The sequence below is a fragment of the Prunus avium genome, chromosome 8 (assembly GCF_965620075.1).
Source record: "Prunus avium chromosome 8, drPruAviu1.hap1.1, whole genome shotgun sequence".
Classification (NCBI taxonomy): domain Eukaryota; kingdom Viridiplantae; phylum Streptophyta; class Magnoliopsida; order Rosales; family Rosaceae; genus Prunus; species Prunus avium.
This window is the reverse complement of record NC_142291.1, coordinates 24,506,668-24,526,907: the sequence shown is the minus strand read 5'-3', so window position 1 is coordinate 24,526,907 and position 20,240 is coordinate 24,506,668. Positions and strand designations below refer to the sequence as shown.

The 20,240-nt window shown below is 37.5% G+C and overlaps 1 protein-coding gene, 1 non-coding gene and 1 pseudogene across 3 annotated transcripts; all 3 read left to right on the top strand.

Annotated features, from left to right (window-relative positions):
• Nucleotides 1-6,735: 6,735 nt before the first annotated feature.
• LOC148292360 (small nucleolar RNA R71) lies at nt 6,736-6,842 on the top strand. Its single transcript, XR_015827204.1, has one exon. It is a non-coding gene; the product is annotated as a small nucleolar RNA R71 (small nucleolar RNA).
• A 2,796-nt stretch (nt 6,843-9,638) lies between these two features.
• On the top strand, nt 9,639-10,535 carry LOC148292359 (protein FAR1-RELATED SEQUENCE 4-like; annotated as a pseudogene).
• A 4,216-nt stretch (nt 10,536-14,751) lies between these two features.
• Nucleotides 14,752-20,140, top strand: LOC110774619 (uncharacterized protein At4g38062-like). 2 transcript variants are annotated; one of them, XM_021979183.2, is made up of 3 exons: nt 14,752-14,867; nt 16,207-19,080; nt 19,795-20,140. In XM_021979183.2, the coding sequence occupies exon 2, from the start codon at nt 16,240-16,242 to the stop codon at nt 19,042-19,044; it is 2,805 nt and encodes a 934-aa protein (XP_021834875.1). In that variant the 5' UTR covers nt 14,752-14,867; nt 16,207-16,239; the 3' UTR covers nt 19,045-19,080; nt 19,795-20,140. The 2 variants fall into 2 exon arrangements, with proteins under 2 accessions (XP_021834875.1, XP_021834874.1); XM_021979182.2 differs by having other exon boundaries at nt 14,770-14,867; nt 16,210-19,080.
• Nucleotides 20,141-20,240: the final 100 nt, after the last annotated feature.

The window sequence follows — 20,240 nt, the reverse complement described above, 5'->3', positions numbered from 1 at the left end:
CAAGCCTTTAAACCTCTAGGCATCCCTAGTAGGAGGAGTTGTGTCTCCTGAGGGTTTAACAGATACGATACCCACAAACGTTTTTCTAACTCTACAAAACAAAATGGTTAGAAAAACAACTTTGAAATCAACTAATGAAAATGAAAGAAAGTTTTAGTCATACCTTCAACACCATAGAGTTGCCAAGATAGGTCATCAATCAGTGTGTACAAGTGGAAGCTATAGCTCAAAGGCACACAGTTTCAAAGCAAGCACACTCAAACCTTGAATAGAGAACATGCTTCGACTCTAATTCTCACAGATAACACTCAATCACTCAGAACCTATGTTTTAATTCTCTCAAGAAAGCATAAGTGAGTGTATGAAATAGAAGCACAAATTTGGTTAGATCTCATGAAAGGAATTAAATACTAAGAATAGAGATACACACATACTTACCAGCACCCATGAATACATCCTCAAAGATCAGCTAGGTCTTTCACAAGGTTGTAATGAAAGGCTAAGGTTTAGGGGAAATGGAAGAATTGGAAGGAAAAACAAGTAACTTAAGAACACACCAAGGTTGCATGCTTCATTAATCTGCAAGGTATCATTGATTTAGATTGGCATGACAGCAAACTTCATGGTATCACCTGGCATGGACTTTATTTTTCACACTTAGATCAAATCGAAACACTTTCATCTTCGTTGATTTGATCTGCATCTTCATTAACTTCATTGCACAGATTCACACCAAATTTCATTTAGGTACACGGCAGCAACTTCCTTGCATCAAACTTTATCTTGGCACACCTTGGTATATTTCTAAGTTATAGGGTATGGCTACAAGAGGTTAAGTATCTCAGATTGAGATACAAAGGTAGGGAAAATGATGAGGGTGATAAAAGAAAAGGCTTTGAGTGTTTGGCTTCAAGAGGGCTAATGGAACACACATATGGGTAGGGTGAAAAGAAAGCATAAAGAATGGTTATACACACATAGCCTAGCATCACTTCAATGAGTTCATTCATGAATGAGAGCAAGCATATGATATCTGCAAAAGAGAATCATCCTTAGTATTCGATCAAAATGAAATGATGAGATCAATTAGAGTGAATTGAAGAAAATAAGTATGGATGAGAAATAGAACACTTTAAACCCTCTCAAGAAAGCAATTAGGCTCGATATAGCTCACTAGGGTAGTCTCCACTATTTTCCTTCAAGAATTTGAGCATGGTACTTTAGCCACCAGAATTCTAAGAGCCAAAGCTTTGTGAAGTGCAAAATTCTGATATGAAAACCTCAAATAGCAGCTCCATAGCATTGATTGTATGACATTCTTTAAAAAAAAAATAAAAAAAATAGTGACAAGAGAACGAAAATTGAAAACACAAATGGATAAGAAAATTGAAATTGAAAACCTTCCCCCCAGACCTGAATTGAACATTGTCCTCAATGTGAAAGCATACAAAAGATGATTGAGAACAAACAAATGATAAAGGGAAAAGTTTAGAAGAAGGTTTAGGAAAAATAAAAAAATAAAAAAATGAATATATAAGCAACTCATGGATGACCAGTTAAGGGCCTCAGAAAACACAGCCAGGGGATCCGGGAAGGTTGGAGGGGTCACAATGGTCCCGCTTAAAACCCAAACTTCTTAGACACCGAAGGTGTCGCCTAAAGAACTCCTAGACACTGTATTGACGGAAGTGCTCACTGGAGTTACCATAAGTTAGCTCATATGAAAAATCTTTTTAAATTTTTTTATTTTTTTATTTTTTTTTAAATTTTTATATAAAAAAAAAAAAAAAAAAGAAATTTAAAATAATAACAAGTAAAGAGAAAGGATTGAAATGCTCCCCCTTGATGCGATTAGGTCGATTGCTACCAAGCACCTTCTTCTTGAACACATGGGTTGCCTCCCAAGAAGCGCCTTAGTTACTGTCTTGGCAAGACATTGTGCAATCAGCTAAGTTGATGGTACGAAGGGAAGTTGATCTACCACATGGCCAGTTTGGATGCCAGCTGAAACTCCCTCATAGAATGGCTTTAAACGTTGTCCATTTACTTTGAAAGTCGAGCCATCTTTAGGGTTTTGAATCTCCACAGCTCCATAGGGAGAAACATTGACCACGGTGAATGGGCCTTGCCATCTAGACTTCAATTTTCCTGGAAAGAGACGCAAACGTGAGTTAAACAAAAGAACTGACATACCTTTGGAGAACTCTTTCCGTTGAATGTTTCTGTCATGGTAACTCTTGGTTCGTTCTTTGTAAAGCTTTGCATTCTCATAAGACTCATGTCTAATTTCTTCCAATTCATTCAGCTGAAACTTTCTTGCATGGCCTGCCTTGTCTAGATCAAAATTTAACTTCTTTATGGCCCAAAAAGCATTGTGTTCAAGCTCCATTGGCAGGTGACAAGCTTTCCCAAACACAAGACGATAAGGGCTCATTCCAATGGGAGTCTTATATGCTGTCCTATAAGCCCATAATGCATCATTGAGCTTGGCTGCCCAATCTTTCCTTGTATTGTTCACCACCTTCTCCAGGATGTGCTTAATTTCTCTATTGCTTATTTCCACTTGACCAGAAGTTTGCGGATGATATGGTGTAGAGACTCGATGGGTGATGTTGTACTTCTTCATGAGTGCTTCGAATGGCTTGTTACAGAAGTGGCTGCCTCCATCACTAATGACAGCCCTTGGAGTACCAAACCTTGTGAAAATATTATCCTTCAAGAACTTCAGCACCACCTTATAATCATTGGTTTTGGTGGCTATGGCTTCCACCCATTTAGACACATAATCAACAGCAACAAGTATGTAAGTATAACCAAAGGAAGATGGGAATGGTCCCATGAAATCAATACCCCACACATCGAAGAGCTCCACAACAAGTATGTTATTCAATGGCATTTCATTCCTGCGACTTATGTTCCCCATCCTTTGGCACCTATCACACTTAACACAAAAATTAAATGCATCTTTAAATAGAGTGGGCCAAAAGAAACCAGATTGCAGAATTTTAAGTGCTGTTTTCTTAGCTCCAAAGTGACCTCCACAGGCCAATTCGTGGCTATGCCTAAGTATGCTTTCTTGCTCTTCTTCTGGAACACATCTTCTGATGAGTTGATCCGGGCAATGCTTGAATAAGAAAGGTTCATCCCATACATAATGTTTCACCATGGAAAAGAACTTCTTCTTATCCTGAGAAGTTAGATCATTTCTAAGAACACCACAAGCAAGATAATTAACAAAATCAGCATACCATGGCTCTTTGACTTGGGCAACATATAGTTGTTCATCAGGGAAAGTCTCATTCAAGGGTAGCACAGCTCCTCCTTTTTCTTCAACCACAATTCTGCTCAAATGATCAGCTACCACATTCTCACATCCCTTCTTATCTCGAATCTCCAAATCGAATTCTTGCAGCAAGAGAATCCATCTAATCAAGCGTGGTTTGGCATCCTTCTTAGTGAGCAAGTATCTAAGGGTTGCATGGTCAGAATAAACAATTACTTTAGAACCAACAAGGTAAGAACGAAATTTTTCTAAAGCAAAAACCACAGCAAGCAACTCCTTCTCTGTTGTGGAGTAGTTGATTTGAGCATCATTCAAGGTCCGGCTAGCATAATGAATCACATGGGGCAGGTTTTTCTTCTTTTGACCTAAAACTGCACCAATAGCAAAGTCAGAGGCATCACACATTATTTCAAATGGTAAAGACCAATCCGGAGCTATGATAATAGGGGCTGAAGTTAGCTCCCTCTTCAAGGTAGAAAAAGCTTCCATGCAAGCTTCATTAAACTCAAAAACAGCATCCTTAGCAAGGAGATTACACAATGGCCTTGTAATGCTTGAGAAATTTTTTATGAACCTTCTATAGAATCCAGCATGACCTAGAAAGCTTCTAATTCCTTTAACAGAGGTAGGGGGTGGAAGATTTGAGATGAGATCGATCTTGGCTTTATCCACTTCGATTCCCTTGCTTGAAATCACATGGCCTAGCACAATGCCTTGTCTCACCATGAAGTGACACTTCTCCCAATTCAAAATCAGATTTGTTTCCTGGCATCTTTTAAGCACTAGAGACAAGTGGTGAAGACAATTATCAAAAGAGGAACCAAAAACTGAAAAATCATCCATAAATACCTCAATGAATCGTTCCACCATATCTGAAAAGATTGACATCATGCATCTTTGGAAAGTTGCTGGGGCATTGCATAAACCGAATGGCATCCTTCTATAAGCAAACGTACCAAATGGGCATGTGAATGTGGTTTTCTCTTGGTCTTCCGGAGCAATGGGAATTTGATTATAACCTGAAAAACCATCAAGAAAACAATAGTAAGCATGGCCAGATAAACGTTCAAGCATTTGATCAATAAAAGGTAAGGGGAAATGATCTTTTCTAGTGGATGTGTTCAACTTCCTGTAATCAATGCAAACTCTCCAACCAGTGACAGTTCGTGTAGGAACTAGCTCATTCTTCTCATTCTTCACAACGGTGATTCCGGACTTCTTTGGAACAACTTGCACAGGGCTCACCCACTTAGAATCTGAAATTGGGTAGATGATTCCTACATCGAGTAGCTTTAAAACTTCAGCTCTAACCACCTCTTTCATGTTGGGATTTAGCCTCCTTTGGGCATCACGAGATGGTTTGCTGTCTTCTTCCATTAAAATCCGGTGCATGCACATGCTTGGACTAATTCCTTTGATGTCTGCTATGGTCCACCCAATGGCTGTTTTATGCTCTTTTAGAACTTTAATTAAGCTCTCTTCTTCATGTGAGGAGAGACCTGCAGCAATTATAACAGGGAGAGTTTCGTTAGCACCCAAATATGTATATTTAAGATTATTGGGAAGAGGTTTAAGTTCTAGCTTTGGTGGGATGACAATGGATGGCTCCAATTTCGTGGATGATGGTCCAAGAGGCTCGATTGGTGGCCTAAAGGATGGTGGGTATGGCGGAAACACTTCTAAGGCAGCCACCACTTCTTGGAACTCCGGTTCACAAAGATCTTCCTCTTCTTGTGTTAAGACAGCTTCTAGAGCATCATTAGACTTTCTCTGCAAAATTTTGGAAGAAACCTCATGATCCACAACATCAATTGAAAAGCAAGAATCAAGAGAGATAGAAGGTTGAGATAGAGCATTAAGCATTTTAAATTCAACAGTTTCACCCAAAACAGTCATGGAGAGAGTGCTATCTTTCACTTTGATGATTGTGTCTGCAGTGGCCATGAATGGCCTGCCTAGGAGAATGGGATCAACACGATCTCCATTTGGATTGTCTTCCATGTCCATCACTACAAAATCAGCAGGGAGAATTAGTGTATTAACTTGAACTAGAATATCTTCTACAATACCTTTTGGATATTTTATAGAATGATCAGCTAGTTCAAGTCGCATTGAAGTCTTCTTCATCCCTTCTAAGCCAAGCTCTTGATAAACTGAATATGGCAAAACATTGATGCTTGCTCCCAAGTCCAACATGGCTCTTCCAACCTTCTTGCCTCCAATGTTAATGGGAATGTCAAAGCTGCCAGGATCATCTAGTTTTGGTGGAAGCTTCCTTTGCAATACAGCACTTACATTCTGGTCGAGCTTTACTCCTTCATTTGGAGCGAAATTGAGCTTGTGAGTTTTCAAGTCCTTGATGAATTTTCCATATGCAGGAATCTGTTCAATAAGATCAAGCAAAGGCAAATTGATATTAACTTTACTCAAAATATCATAAATCTCTTTAAAAGCCTTATCTTGCTTTGCTTTCTTAACGGCCTGGAAATGGAATCTGTGGAACATATGGAGCGGGTGGCACGTATCTATCTTCTTGAAGATGTGGTGGCACAAATTTGTCATCCCTTTTATGCAATTGGAATTGATCGGATTTCTGAGAATCTGATTTGGCCTTAGGAGCAGATTGAGAAGTTTTGAGTTGTTCTCCTTCCGTGGCCATGGTCTCCTCCTCTTCATTTTCTACAATCACAACATCATTTGAAAGATTAGAATCATCTTTATTATCAATGATCTTACCTGATCTGAGCACATGAATGGCCTTGGCTTCTGGGTTCTTTGGATTGATCTCAGTTTGGCTTGGCCATTTCCCAGGCACTCTTTGAGTTATTTCAGCAGCTATTTGGCCTAATTGGACTTCCAATTTGGAGATGGCAGCTTGTGTAGTTTGCTGAAAATTGGATTGGTTGATTGCCATCTGCTTCACTATATCTTCCAATGATGATGATGATTGTTGTGGCCTTTGGAATGAAGGGGGATTTGCTTGATTCTGGGTATTTCTCCATGAAAAGTTTGGATGATTCCTCCAACCTGGATTATAACTTTGAGAGTATGGATCATTTCTTGGACCTTGGTTGTAGGAATTTACCAACTTAGCTTGCTCTTGCACAAATTCTGGATATCCAGCCCCAAGTGGACAAGCTGTGGTAGCATGGTCATGAGATTCACAAATGCTACACACTTCCTTCGGAGGGCTTCTTGAGTTTAATGCAAGAAGAGCATCTAGCTTTTGTTCCAGTTTTGAAATCTGCACACTAGAAGCATCATTAGAACCACTAATAACACGTTTACCTCTTGTATCCGTATGTTGGGTCTCCATTGCTATCTCCTCAAAGAGTTCGTACGTTTCTTCTGGAGTTTTGGTTTTAAAAGAACCACCTGCAAAATTGGTGACTATATTATGACTAGAAGGGGTTAGTCCTTTATAAAACATACGCATTTGAAGCTTCAATGGAATCCCATGATGAGGACATTGGTTGAGCAACCCATTGAATTTCTCCCATGCTTCACAAAACGATTCATCATCTTGCTGTGCAAATAACAAGATCTTGTCCCTAAGCATGTCGGTCTTTTGCGTGGAGAAGTATTTTTCCAGGAACTTCTTTTGAATGGCAGACCATGTAGTGAGTGAACCAGGCTTTAAAGAATTCAACCAATACTTCGCCTTATCCTTTAAAGTGTATGGAAACACTCTCATTCGAAGTTGATCTTCTGTCACACCTGTCAAGGGAAAAGAACTCACAACATTAAAAATATCCTTTATATGAGTCAATGGATCTTCATTAGGTAAACCATAAAAGGAAGGCAGCATATTAAGATGAGAAGATTTAAGCTCATAATTTCGAGCTACAGTGGGCAGCAAAATGCTTGAAGGAGATGCTGGAATTGTTGGGATATCAAGTTCTCCCATGAACTCAATGGCAGCCATCATTTCTTCTTCTTCTTGGTCTGAACTTGCTTCCGAATTTGAAAGTGAAGAACCGGGAAGTTCAGTGTGGAGAGCAAGACTTGTAAATGTAGCAAGAGCTTGCTCTTTTGCAGTTGACAACTCCCTTTCTAGACGATTCTGAATTTCAGAGGTCACTCGTCTGGGTTGCAATGATGGTCCTGCGTTCAAAGATCTAGAACGTTGGAACGAAGACCTCACTTGTTCAAGTAATGGATTTTTAGACATAAACTACCTGAAACAGAAAATTAGATTAATTAGAAACACTAAAAAGAATAGGGTAACCTTGGGCACATAACCAGGGAAGAACTTTCGTTCAGTCCCCGGCAACGGCGCCAAAATTTGTTGTTAATAATATGTTAACTCGCAATTGTACGGGGCAATTAGTAGTATAGCAAGACAAGTACGAGGTCGTACCCACGAAGACTGAGAAGTTCAAATTAGTTATGTACTTTAGATTACCAAATTCAAGAAGTTAGGAAGTTAAATCTAAAACAGAATTTAAAGCAAGAGTGAGTTTGAAAACAAATGCAGCAAGATTAAAATGAACTTTGAAGTGAGAATGCTTGTGATTATAGAAAGAAATGAACAAACTGAAATTGCAACGGAAAGCAAGTAAACAAAAGTAACAAAGGGTGGTTTTGAAAGTTAAAACACAGGTTTGGAGACTAGGGCATTCGATTCACCATAACAATTCAATTCTGGGTTATAAAGATTCAAGTAACAAGTCTAATTCAGATTCAAAGATTGATTCTAGCTAAAGTATGATTAGGCCATGGTGTTTGGTCCTAACCTTGTGTTCCTAATTCCCTAATTTGATCATTTGTTGTCTAACCTAAAATTAAGCATTAAGAACCCATTAAGCATAGAAGAACATTTTAAACAACCAAGTATGTATCTAATCCCTGTTGTCGAATGTCCATACATACTCTTCCTATTCATAGTTCAATTCGAATTAAAGCATGGTGTATACTCTTAATTCAAACCAAGATAGTTAACAAACAAGTTCTAATGGTGATCAATCATTCAAACAAGCATGTTAACTTATAAGCATAATGAATAAGAACATGAATCATGAATCAAACTTGAAACTCCAAACTTATAAACCCAGAATATTCATGTTAGGTTACATCGAAGCCCTAGTTATGGATTTAGCTACTCATAATGGAAAAGAGACTTGAACAGAAATGAGAAAACATAATGAATGCAATAAGAGTAGAAAAACCCTTTTTCTGAAGTTCTTGTGGTGTCCAAGGCTTCTCCAAGTGCTTCTCCACTTCTAATGCTTCTCCAAGAGCTTCCCCACTTCTAGAAAGATGTATGAAGGATATGGAGGTGATTTGGGATGAGTTTGAGTGAGTGGTGATGGCTAAGGAAGATGAAATTCGTAGGGAAATGGAATAGAAGTTTGCTGGAGTTGTTTTGGTGATTGTTGGAGTGTTTGGGATTGTGAGAGTGTTTGAGGATGGTTGGAGTGAATTGTGGGGGTTGTGAATCTCAGGATTTGTTGTGTCTTGAATGTGGAATGGATGTGGTATTTATAGGGAGAGGGGAGTGATAAATCTGAATTCAATATGGCTAATGCATACAACACTTGCATTATAAAAGATGAATTGGTTGATGCACTTCACTAATGCATACAACACTTGCATTATAAAATCTGAATTGGTTGATGCACTTCAGCAATAAATCCCACCAGCAGCCCTAGCTCATCTTCATGTCACCATGACCAAGCCTCCAACCAGCTACAATAGCTCATGCCTAGCTCACCATGACCAAGCTTCCAACCAGCTCATCCTGAGGTCAGCATGACCAGCAACTTCAAGGGCTTACAACTTGGGCTAGGCTGAATCAAATGAAGACTTTAAGATGTCCATTGTGAAGTTCAGAATGTGTATGATCCAACCACACAAGTATTGGCCCAATCCAAGCTCGGAGGAGGAAGTTAAGGCCGAAACAAATTGCTAACTCAGTTTGCTCGCTGACAAAATCCATCCTGAGCATGGTTCTGTGTTTGCTAGGTGACGGACTCCAGATTTATCCAATGGAGCTGAATTTTGGATATGTTATAGTACACACCCATTGGAACAACTTTCATGAAGAATGTTGCCTCATCCGAGCTATGTAGGTTGCTGAAACAAAGCTTGAAATATGACCTACGGAACTGGACTGGCAGGGGGCTGTAGCCAAAATGAGTTTGTCTTTAAGCTCTTCTTCTCTTCATCCAAATTAGGCCTTAACATGCATGAATTGCATGAATTATGCTCTCTTGCTCTTTTCGCCTACAAAACACACAAAGGGAGGCAAATAACTCAAAATTATAAGAAACTAAGCAAAAGAAGTAAGTAAATTGGGCATGTATATGTATGAAATTATGAGCTTAACAATGGTCCATGAGGAGGGGCTCAGAGTATGGAAACTTCATTGGATGAAGAGTATGGAATCCCCGGTACTAGGAGTGTTGCAGTTGATGAGGCTCTTAGAGCACAACCTAAATCAAAAGGACCAATGAATAGATTTGTCACTTTAGAAGCTCGGCTAAATACATTAAATTCAGCATACAAACAAGAAGAAAGAAAGGAAATTTGTCAAAAGATTGGTCGTTTTTTTCTTCTTCTAGAGCACTCCCATTTATATATTGTAAATGATCCATTTTGGCTACTTGTGGTGGAAGGGATTGTCGCATATAGTGTAGGATTTAAGCCTCCATTAATGCCTGAGCTGAGGACTTGGATCCTTAAAAAAGAAGTTTGGTGCATCACGTAGGGAAATATTGTTAGACGGCGACACTGAAGCTACAATGGCCTACATGAAAGCGAAAGCGTAAGTGGATCTTGAATTTTTTTGTAAGTTCAGTGTAGATGAGGAGAATAGGCTTGCTAACTTATTTTGGAGAGACTCTACTTCACTTTTGGATTATGTTGCATCTGAAGATGTCCTCATATTCGACAACACATACAAAACCAATATGTATGACAAGCCTCTAGTGTTATTTGTTGGTTCAAACAACCACCAGACGAGTGTTGGTTGTGCCCTATTGCTTGACGAGACCTTTGGAACATAAAAGTAGTTATTGGAGACATTCATATCCTCCATAAAAGGTAAGAAGCCTACATCAATACTGACGAATGGGGATGAGGCGATATGCACAAAGCAATTGAGTATGTGTTGCCCATGTGCAATCATACGTTGTGCTCATGGCATGTGGCAAGGAATGCACAGAATAACTTAAAGGATGAAGAATTGGTAAGATCATTTCAAGCACATTTTTGGGAACCAATTACAATCAATGAGTTTGAAAAGAAATGAGAGTTTTTAAAGGACAGAGTTATTACACATAAACAAAAGGAATGACTGCAAATGATGTATGCAAAATGAGATGCTTGGATGAAATCACGCCTTAGACCCAAGTTTTTCAGTGGTATGTGCACTACTCAATGCGTGGAGTGTATGAACAAGTTTGTGAAAAATTACTTGATGAAAGGCGTTAAGTTGTTTGAATGTATTCCAGCAATTGATAGGGTCATAGCACGAATAAGGAATACCTCGGGAAATGATGATTTTGACCAAAACAGTCAAAGAAAGTGCTTACAACAACACTGAAAAGTATTGAGCAACATGCTTCCCAAATTTACACTCATAGGTGCTTTTTATTGGTATGTAACGAGATCAATGTTTTGCCAGCACTCATTCATGAAAAAATAATTCATAATTTTGGAGGACGATTTTATATTTTAGCGAAATACGGTGAACCGCAAAATAATTGGAGTTGTGTGTACCTTAGTGGGCAAGATGCTCGAATAGAGTGCAACTGTCAGAAATATGAAAGCGAAGGCATCCCATGTTGCCATTTGTTTTATGTGATGAAGTGGGAGCATGTTATGAAAATTTCCTCGTCACTCATAATGAAGTGATGGACAAAAACTAGTCGAATGGACATTGAATATGCATTTATGTCAGAAAGTGGTAGCAAGGAGGTTGTACAAACCGTGAGATACGGAAATTTAAGTTGTATTGCCAACAAAGTGTGTTTGTATGCATCAAAGAGCAAAGATGAGTATAGTATTATTTATAAATTTTTCTTATTAAAATAAATTAATGTTCAAAAGGCTTACGCCTCAGTGCTTCAAGGCTTACACCTCGCATAACGCGACTAAAACGTCTCGCCTTTAAAAACATTGATACATTCCTATTATTTAAAAAACAACTATATTATATAAATATTATGTTAAGCCCAAACTAATTATGGTAAATATATAAATAAAAAAATAAATTTACCTAATCATTCAATTCAAAATTAAAAAGAAAAAAAATCCAATAAAGGCCCACGTATTGTAAAAAATAAAATAAAATCTTCCTTAATTACTCAATTCAAAATTAAAAAGAGGAAACTCAATAAAGACCCAATTATTTTTTAAAGTTATAACTTAAATCAATGAACCTAGTTGAATCAATAAGGAAATTGACAAAAGACATGGTAGAAAAACTTGATTATGTAAAGTTAATTGTTACTTTTAAATTGAAAAATGTAAGACGAGTGATGTTTTGATGCATGTTATAAAGTTGTTGTGTAAATTAGGTATTGATTGTTTCTTTTATGTTACAATTGTGAATTTTAGTTCATATAATACTTTTTAAATTTAACGAAAAAAAATCATATATATATATATATATATAAGAGGCCCCATTTAGGAGCCTACGACCTCCAAAACGCAAGACCGACACAACATGTTATGGGTTAACGAAAGACTTGACATACAACATAATGGAGGTATGAAAATGGTAGGTAACCCAAACAATGGGTATGAGGTTGACCAAAAAAAAAGTTGTAAAAGAAGAAACTCAGTAAATTTTTGGGTAATAAAGTGAAATTTACTTATTAATTAATTTTTGTAGTAGGCCTATAACCATGTTTTAGTTTCGGGTTAACTGGTGAAATACCCCCTGAACTTGTACCTATGTTTCAATTAGCACCCTACCCTTTTTATAAAAAAAATAGAAAATTAAGGATATGAACTTCTTTTTTTCGCCAATTTCTCCTTACCGTCTAAATCATCAACATTTCATTCAATTTGTTGTTAAATATGAGGGCAAATTGGTCATTTCCATATGAAAATAAAAAATAATAATTTGAAATTTGAAATAATAATAATAATAATAATAGAAATAAAGTTTATAAAAATAAAAATAAAAACCTCACCTACCATATCACTCTGTCTCTCCCACTCTCTACAATTCTTTCTTCCCCAATTCAACCACAACCATAGGCACAAACGCAGCAAAACCTCGAAAACCAACCCTAAGACGACGCCGTTCCCAACGACAAACGCAAGCGATCGTCCCCCCTCTATGGAAGACCAGCCTCTGCTCCTATTTCAGGCGCGAGTCCACTTCTGCTTGAGGAGGAGGACGACACGAATGGAAGACCAGCCTCTACTCCTACGTGGGACCCGACCTCAGAGCGCATGAAGAAGCAACAGTTGGAGGAGGAGGAGGGTGCGAATGGGTTTGGGTCTATGGGTGGGGATAAGGTTTTCTTTTTGGTTTTTTGGATGTAGGGGTGGGTTGCAGTGGGGAAGGGGGTGGATCATCGGCTGCTGTGATGACATTGGATTGGTTGAGTTGAGGGATGAGGAGGAGTTGTTCTGTGTCAGTGAGATGAGTGGTTGGTTGTGGTGATTGGGTGTGTAGAGTAAATTTTTTAAGGAGAGAGAGAGAGAGAGAGAGAGAGAGAGAGAGAGAGAGAGAGAGAGAGAGACTGTGTGTGTGTGTGTGGTGGCTGTAGGAGGGTGGGCTGCTAAGAGGGGAGGTGGCGGTGGGGAAGGGGATGGCCTTGGGTTTAGGGCTGGGTAAGAGGTTTGGTGATGCAATAGTGGGGAGAGGTGTGGTGGCGATGTTGGAGAAGAAAGGTGATGGTTGTTGGGAGGGGTTTTTATTTATTTATTTAATTTTTTTTTCTCTTTTCTTTAATTTTTTCTAAAAAAAATATTTATTTTTAATGATTTAACAAAAAATTGGATGAAATATTGATGATTTAGACGGCAGAGGGGGAAATTGGCGAAAAAAAAATGTTCATATTCTTAAGTTTTTTTTATAAAAAAGATAGGGGGCTAATTGAAACCTAAATGCAAGTTCATGGGGTATTTCACTAGTTAATGTTTGGTACGCTTCACTGGATTGGACTGGACTGGACTGGACTAAATAGCACTCGAAACCCATGTTTGGTAACAGACGGGACTAACTTAAATGAGACTATATAGTCCAATAGTGAAAAAAAGGCCTCACTCGCCCGTCTAATATAGTGAGCCCGAAAAGTGGTTCACTAAATAGCACGTTCCTAAATAGAACACGCTAGTCCGACTCCTCTCTTTAAAAAATGTTAGGATTTTATTTGTTTTCTTTTTATTATTGTTTTAAATTTTTAATTGGGATTTTTAACATTTATTTATTTATTAGGTCAAAATCCGTAATTAAATTTAAATATTACAAGAATTATTTTGATATTGCATTTGACCACATTTGTATTTGGAAAATCAAACTATAATAATTGACAAATGCTTGATATTCTTTTTATATTGAAACAAGTTTAATAATTCATGATGTGCTGGAAAATCAAACTATAATAATTGACAAATGCTTGATATTCTTTTTATATTGAAACAAGTTTAATAATTCATGATGTGCTGCTTTCTTTATCGCAAGCAATTATTACCTTGTTAAATTATATTTTTCAGTTTAAAGTCAAAAGTCAAATATACAAAAATTATACACACACATATATATATATATATATATATATATATATATATATATATATATATATATATTTTAAATTATTTTTTACTTGGTCTTCCATGAAAGACGTAGAATTATATAGAGTGAGTTTAGCTCCTTAGTAATGTTTCGACCAACAAAAAATAGAAGATTTGTAGTAGTCTTGGGGCAAGGCTAAGGAGCAACTAAGATAAATCTTGAGAAGCCAAAAAAAAAAAATCAAAATTTTATTCTTCATAAACAATCATAATTTTATTTGTTTTATTGTTTTAAATCTTTGAATTGTGTTTCTTTGTAGCATTTATTTATTTTTAGGTCAAAATTTCAAATTAAATTTAAATATTACAAGAATTATTTTTTAGTCCGACACAGTACCAAACATAGGTCTTCACTACTTTTACAATCCAGCTTCTTAGTCCGACGCAGCACCAAACGTAGGTCAGTACTTAATCCAGCTTAGTCCAATCCGAGCTAATCCAAGACAGTCCTAGGATTTATTCCAGTCCATGACAGTCCGCCGTACCAAACGACCCCTTAGTTTCTTGTGTGGAGGATAGTGCTTTGTTTATTCACCAAAAGAAGTTTCATTATTTTCTTACCAAAATGGTAATTATTTTTAATTTTTATGAACCCAAAATGTTTATTATTTCAAACTTAGGAAAAAACAAAAAAAAACAAAAAAAACAAAAATCAAGCAACTTTACGAGGCTGAGGAGTGAGAAATGTGGGGAGAAGACGTAAAAAGCAAATTCCCCATTTTGGCCCTCTACTCAGATTTGAAAAACCTATAGAAGAACACAGCTTGCTTCCCGCCCAACTCAAATTTGAAAACCTCTTGTGGTTCGTCTCCGACTCTGCGACTCACAGGTATCTCTCGCTTTCTTCAAAAATTTCTTTCATATCATTTCAATGAAGTCCAGATTCTACTTTCTTATCAAAAGCCCTTTTTTTTTTTCCCTGCTCTAGGGTTTCTTCTTGGCCAAATCTTTCAATAAAGAAAATTGAATCTAGAATAACGAGCTTCGGCTTGTTTGCCTTTGCCCATATATTCATACATACATTCTATAAATCAGTATAAATTTGGGTACTCAGTCAACTGTTTTGATAAAAAAATCCTAATTTGGGTTTGTTCTATTGCTCCATTGCCCTCAACTTGTTTCTGATATAGATTTGTTTGGGAACCCAATTTGTGGATTTGGGTAGATCTACTAGTGTTTTTATCTGGGTTTGTGTATTTGCAGTAGGTTTATTTTTACTTTAAAGTTTTTGCATCATTTATATTGGAAAGTCTGAATGAACTCAGGGGTAGAGTTTGCCTATGCAAAACTGACTTGCAAGGTGAAGGTGCACAAAAGTTCTAGCAACTAATTTCCATACTTAGGTGAGATTGCAGAGGCACATATAACATTCTACTTCACCGTGTGCAATAACCATCCATGATTGCCCATTGTTCCCAGTTGCGTGACTTTGCAGATCCAACTTTCGAATGGCAGCAATGATGCAGGGCAGCGGCTACAAGCGACTGTCCAGTGACCCAAACAACCCAAAAACACAGAGAATAGAAGGATAAGGCTGTAGAATTGAAGTTGGAACGAAGATAATTGAGTTCTAGGGCAAAATCCCAATAGAAACTCTATAGAATAAAGTCTGAAATTATATTGATAAAAACTGAATACAAGAGCCTCTTAATAGCCTATTTATACTAGAGTACATCAGCCTAGCATTCCTATTCTTAGTTTATTAAGAAACCCTAACTGACAAAGGAAATTAAACTAAATCCTAGTAAAGATAGCAAAATAATTAACATAATAATTTATTATAGCTAAAATTTAGTCCTTTTTGGCTAGGATGGATGCTCCTGCATCAAGCAACCCCTCAGGTTCCCTTAGAGTCATAACCATATTATGCCCAATCCCATACTAGGTCTGGTGTATGCCTTGATACCAAAAGATGTGAACTCATTGGTAGGAATTGCTTCTGCAAAACCTGCGTGCGGCTTGCAGGGAAACAGCGTGCCTAATGATTCGTATACAAACAAGTAATCCTATACTCAGGACATGTGGGATTGTAAAATGGACATAAAACTCAGAGAATTCTTAGGCTTAATTACTGGAATCTGCTTTTTTACTTCTCATGTGTCTTCTGAGTTTTGTATATTTAAATGCTCTCATTGACATGTTTCTTCATGCTTCAAATTTTACTGCAGCAGGGATTCTCACAAGTTGACAATCAAAGGGAAATGGGGGACGTATATAAAGAATTAGATGATGTCAAAGCACAGATCGAGAGGCTCAAGACTGAAGTCCGGGTTAAGACCGAACTTTCTGAGGCTTTGAAGAAAGCTCACAGTGAGCAGTTGATCAAGTATCAAGAAGCTAAGCAGGAGACTGAGAAACAAGCTCAAGAACTAATTGTCAAGCTTGAGGAAATTTCTCAAGCAAAGCAGGTTTCGGAAACCCTTCAATCTTGTTTGCGTGAAAAAGAATCGTCTCTTAGGCATTTGACTTCTTTGCATGAAAAACTTCGAGTTGATAGTGAGAACAAATTGCACAAATTGGAAGGAGAAAATAAGGAGTTGGCATTTGCCTTAGATGAAGTAACAGAAAGAAACAAAGAGTTGGAGCAGAATTTTTGTGCCAGTACTAAGGAGATTGAGGGCCTCAAAAGACTCTTATCAACTTCAGAGAGGAACTGTTTCGAGGCAGAGCAGAAGTCTCAAGAAGCCAAAGAACTGAGACAGAGAGATGATATCATATTGGAACTAGAGGAGGAAAATAGAAATGCTCATGATCAATTGAAATGGAAGAAAGAACAGTTTAGACATCTTGAAGAAGCACATAGAAGGCTCCAAGATCAGTTCCAGTTGAGTAAAGAGGAGTGGGAGAGGGAAAAATCAGCACTGGTTGAAGAGATCTCTTTATTGCAGACAAGCTTGGATTCCCAAACTAGAATTCTTGAAGGTGTTCAAAAACGTTTAGAGATGTGCAACCAAGTTTTAGCTCATGAAGAAAGCAGGAGGAAGTTTTTGGAGATTGAAGTATCCGAATTCAAATCACGTTATGATGTCTTTGTGCAGTGTGAACAAGAAAGGTCAAAATTTGAAAGCTTGACAGTTCAAAGGGATGAAGAGATTGCAAAGCTAAGAAACTCGATGTCAACAAAAGAACCATTCACAAAAGAAATGGAATTTCGAATTGTTCACCTTGAGCAAGAGAATCAGGAATTGAGAGAATCTCTAAAAGAACTACAAGAAGCTCAAATCAGAAATTATGGGTCAACTGCCCTAACAAAGCTACGCAACAAGCTTAGGGGCTTAGAGCAGGTACATAGTAACTGCTCCACAATTCTGAAAGCTAAAGAATCTGAATTGAGTTTCCAAATAGAAAAGTTGAAAGGAGATATAAGTAGACATAACTCTGAATTGAAAGGTAAAGAGAAGCAGATACAGGAGCTTCAAATGGAGCTAGAAAGCTACCATTCGATGATTGAGGTTCTAAAAGAAGAGATTTCAGTAGTACTTACGATCTATAAATCAGAATTCTCAGAGGCTTACTCCAAAAGATCTGATGCAAAAACTGAAATGCAGCTGTGCAACAGAATGGATGACAAGATCTCTCTACTTACAACACAGTTGGAGATGAAGAGCAGTGATTTAAGAAATGTTCATCTTCAGCTTGAACAAGAACATGAGAAAGTCAAAGAATTAATGAAGAGGGTAAGGTCCTTGGAACTCACTGAACAACAGCAGGTTATCATGGAGGAAGAGATTCAACAACATAAAATGATGCTTGAGGAATCATCTGCACATCAACTTTACATGGAAGAGAAATTTCTGCAGATGGAAGGTGAGAAACGAGATGTTTCTGAGGCTTTAGAAAAGACAAATCTTGAGCTGGCTAAGAAAATTCGTGAAGTAAGTCAATTAAAATATGAGTTACAGAATTTGGAGTCTAGTGCTGAAAGCTTGAAAGTGTGCTGTGAAGAAAATCAAGAAAAATGTAGACAAATGGAGAATTCACTTCTTGCACAATCTGAGAATGAAGAAGTCCTTAAGCATGAGAAAGAAAGCCTTATCACCATTATCAAGGAGCAAAACAATAAAGTTGAAGTTCTACAGCAGCAGATTGTCCTTCTAGAAGCTACAGTTGCAGCAAAGAGAGTGGAAGTGGAAGCCTTAACACAAGACAAAGAGGACCTTATTAAAAATGTGAAGGAGAAAGATAGCTGCATAGTAAATCTCCAAAAAGATATCACATGGATGGAGCAAGAGTCCATGAAAAGAGAAGCGGAGGTAGCAATTCTTGCAGGCATAGATACAGAGAAATCTGTTGGACAAGAGAAAGAGAGGCTTTTCAAGGTTATAAATGAGAAAGACCAGAACATAAACATAAAAAATCTCCAAGTATTGGCATCGTCATTAGAGGAAGACTTGACAAGTGCATTTGTATTGTCTTTTTCAGAAGTCGTAGAAAATCTGCTTACAATTGAAGCTTTAAAGAAAGCCAAACACATGACAGAGCTAGTGATTGAAGAGAAGAACAAAAAAATTGTTGATTTGGAGGAGGAAGTATCTGGTTTGGGCCAAAGATTGATCCATCAGAAGGAAGCCTTGTTTACTCAAAAACAACAAGAAGAGGAACTTCAGGCTTTATTGGAAGCCAACAAAGTGGAAAATGATAAACTGATGGGTGAACACAGGAGACTGGAAGGCATAGTCAAGCAGCTTGAGTTTGAAAAAGGGGTTCTCCTTCAATACACCACAAAGCTATCAAAAGAAAGGGAAGAACTTTTAGTTCACATGGAAGAATTCTGTGATCATATTGGTGAGTTCACTTGTGATGATGTGAAGATGATGAATTTTTTAGAAACAATGTTGCAAAGGTCTAAGGTAGAGGTGGGACCAGCAATGAATTTGACAGTGGATGATGAGCTCTATGATTTTAGTGAAGAGAATGCAAACGCTTCTTTCTCTGCCTCAGCAAAAAAACTTGACACTAGTGCTGGAAGATCACCACTGAAAGAGTTGAATCAGCGGCAGTTGTAATCAAGAGAAGAAATGCAGTTTTAACTGGAGCACAAGGTAATTCAGAAACCCATGATGTGTTTTAAAATGTGAACATATGATTTTTTTCTTGATTTTCATATATTATAAAAGACATTTTTAGCTAATATACTGGGAGATTTAGTCGTTTTTCATGTAACCCACCCCCCTCCCTTAGTATGCATATTCTGCATTGGGTCATGGCAGGATCAAAATCTCTGTGTTTAAGAGATTGTGCTTTGATGTTGAGAGAAAGTCCTTCCTTAACTTAAGGGAAGAGAGAGCAGAGCTCTTTCCAGTATCCTTGAGTGGTGTGTTCTGTTTCACGCTCTCAGCATCTCATTGAAGCATATTTTAGTAAGTGCTACAATGTAGTGAAGCACTTTGCAAATTTGCTGAACATGAAACTGATGTAAGCATAGGCGACTTGCTAGATATAGGATGCATATTGTATAGGGATTTCCCACAGCCGTTGATCATGCTGACTGCATAATGAAGCTGACGTAATCGATGTGATGAGGGACTTAATACATTGTTTTAGTGCAGAGGAAGTGTGCTAATAACACTATAATGTAGAGGGCTACTAGAATCTGGAACTAGCACATAAATCCATCATCCTTTATGTTGGATAAGGTGATTTCATTCATGAGAAGAGGAGTAATCATGCCACGATTAAATTCTTAAGATGAATAAATTCTCATGTATCAATAGTTTGTAGGAAATTTGACTGTAATAGCTTTCTTTTGTGTACAGTGGCCAGAATAGCAGGAAGTTTAAGTTCTGTTACTCGAAATTTGGAAAAAAGGCTCGAGACCTCTTTGAGCTTGAACCTGTTGGCAAGGAAGGGCAGACAAATATTTTGTAATATTCTGCTGTATGTTGTATGAGTTACCACAAAGCGTTGCAATAGGCCAGCCCCTCTTTTGTTTTTGGGAATATAGGAGCCTAGTCGTTGTTAATTGTGCGGTTGTATGAGTCCATTTATATTCTCAGAGCTGTGTCTGTGTAAAGAACTTATGAGCTTTGCTATGGTGCCAACTTTATCCTTTTCCTTCCGGCATGCGAGAATAAATAATGTACCTGAAATTAAATTCTTCAATTCCGAATCCTGGATCACTTGTTTTCAAACGCAATCAGTAAAATTCATCCTGGTTTTCAAATTGAAACCTCGTCTTCTACAGATTCAGCTCATAGAGATC

Bases quoted from the DNA above. Each gene is read 5' to 3' on its own strand.
- LOC110774619 (XM_021979183.2), top strand. From the start codon at position 16,240: ATGGGGGACGTATATAAAGAATTAGATGATGTCAAAGCACAGATCGAG.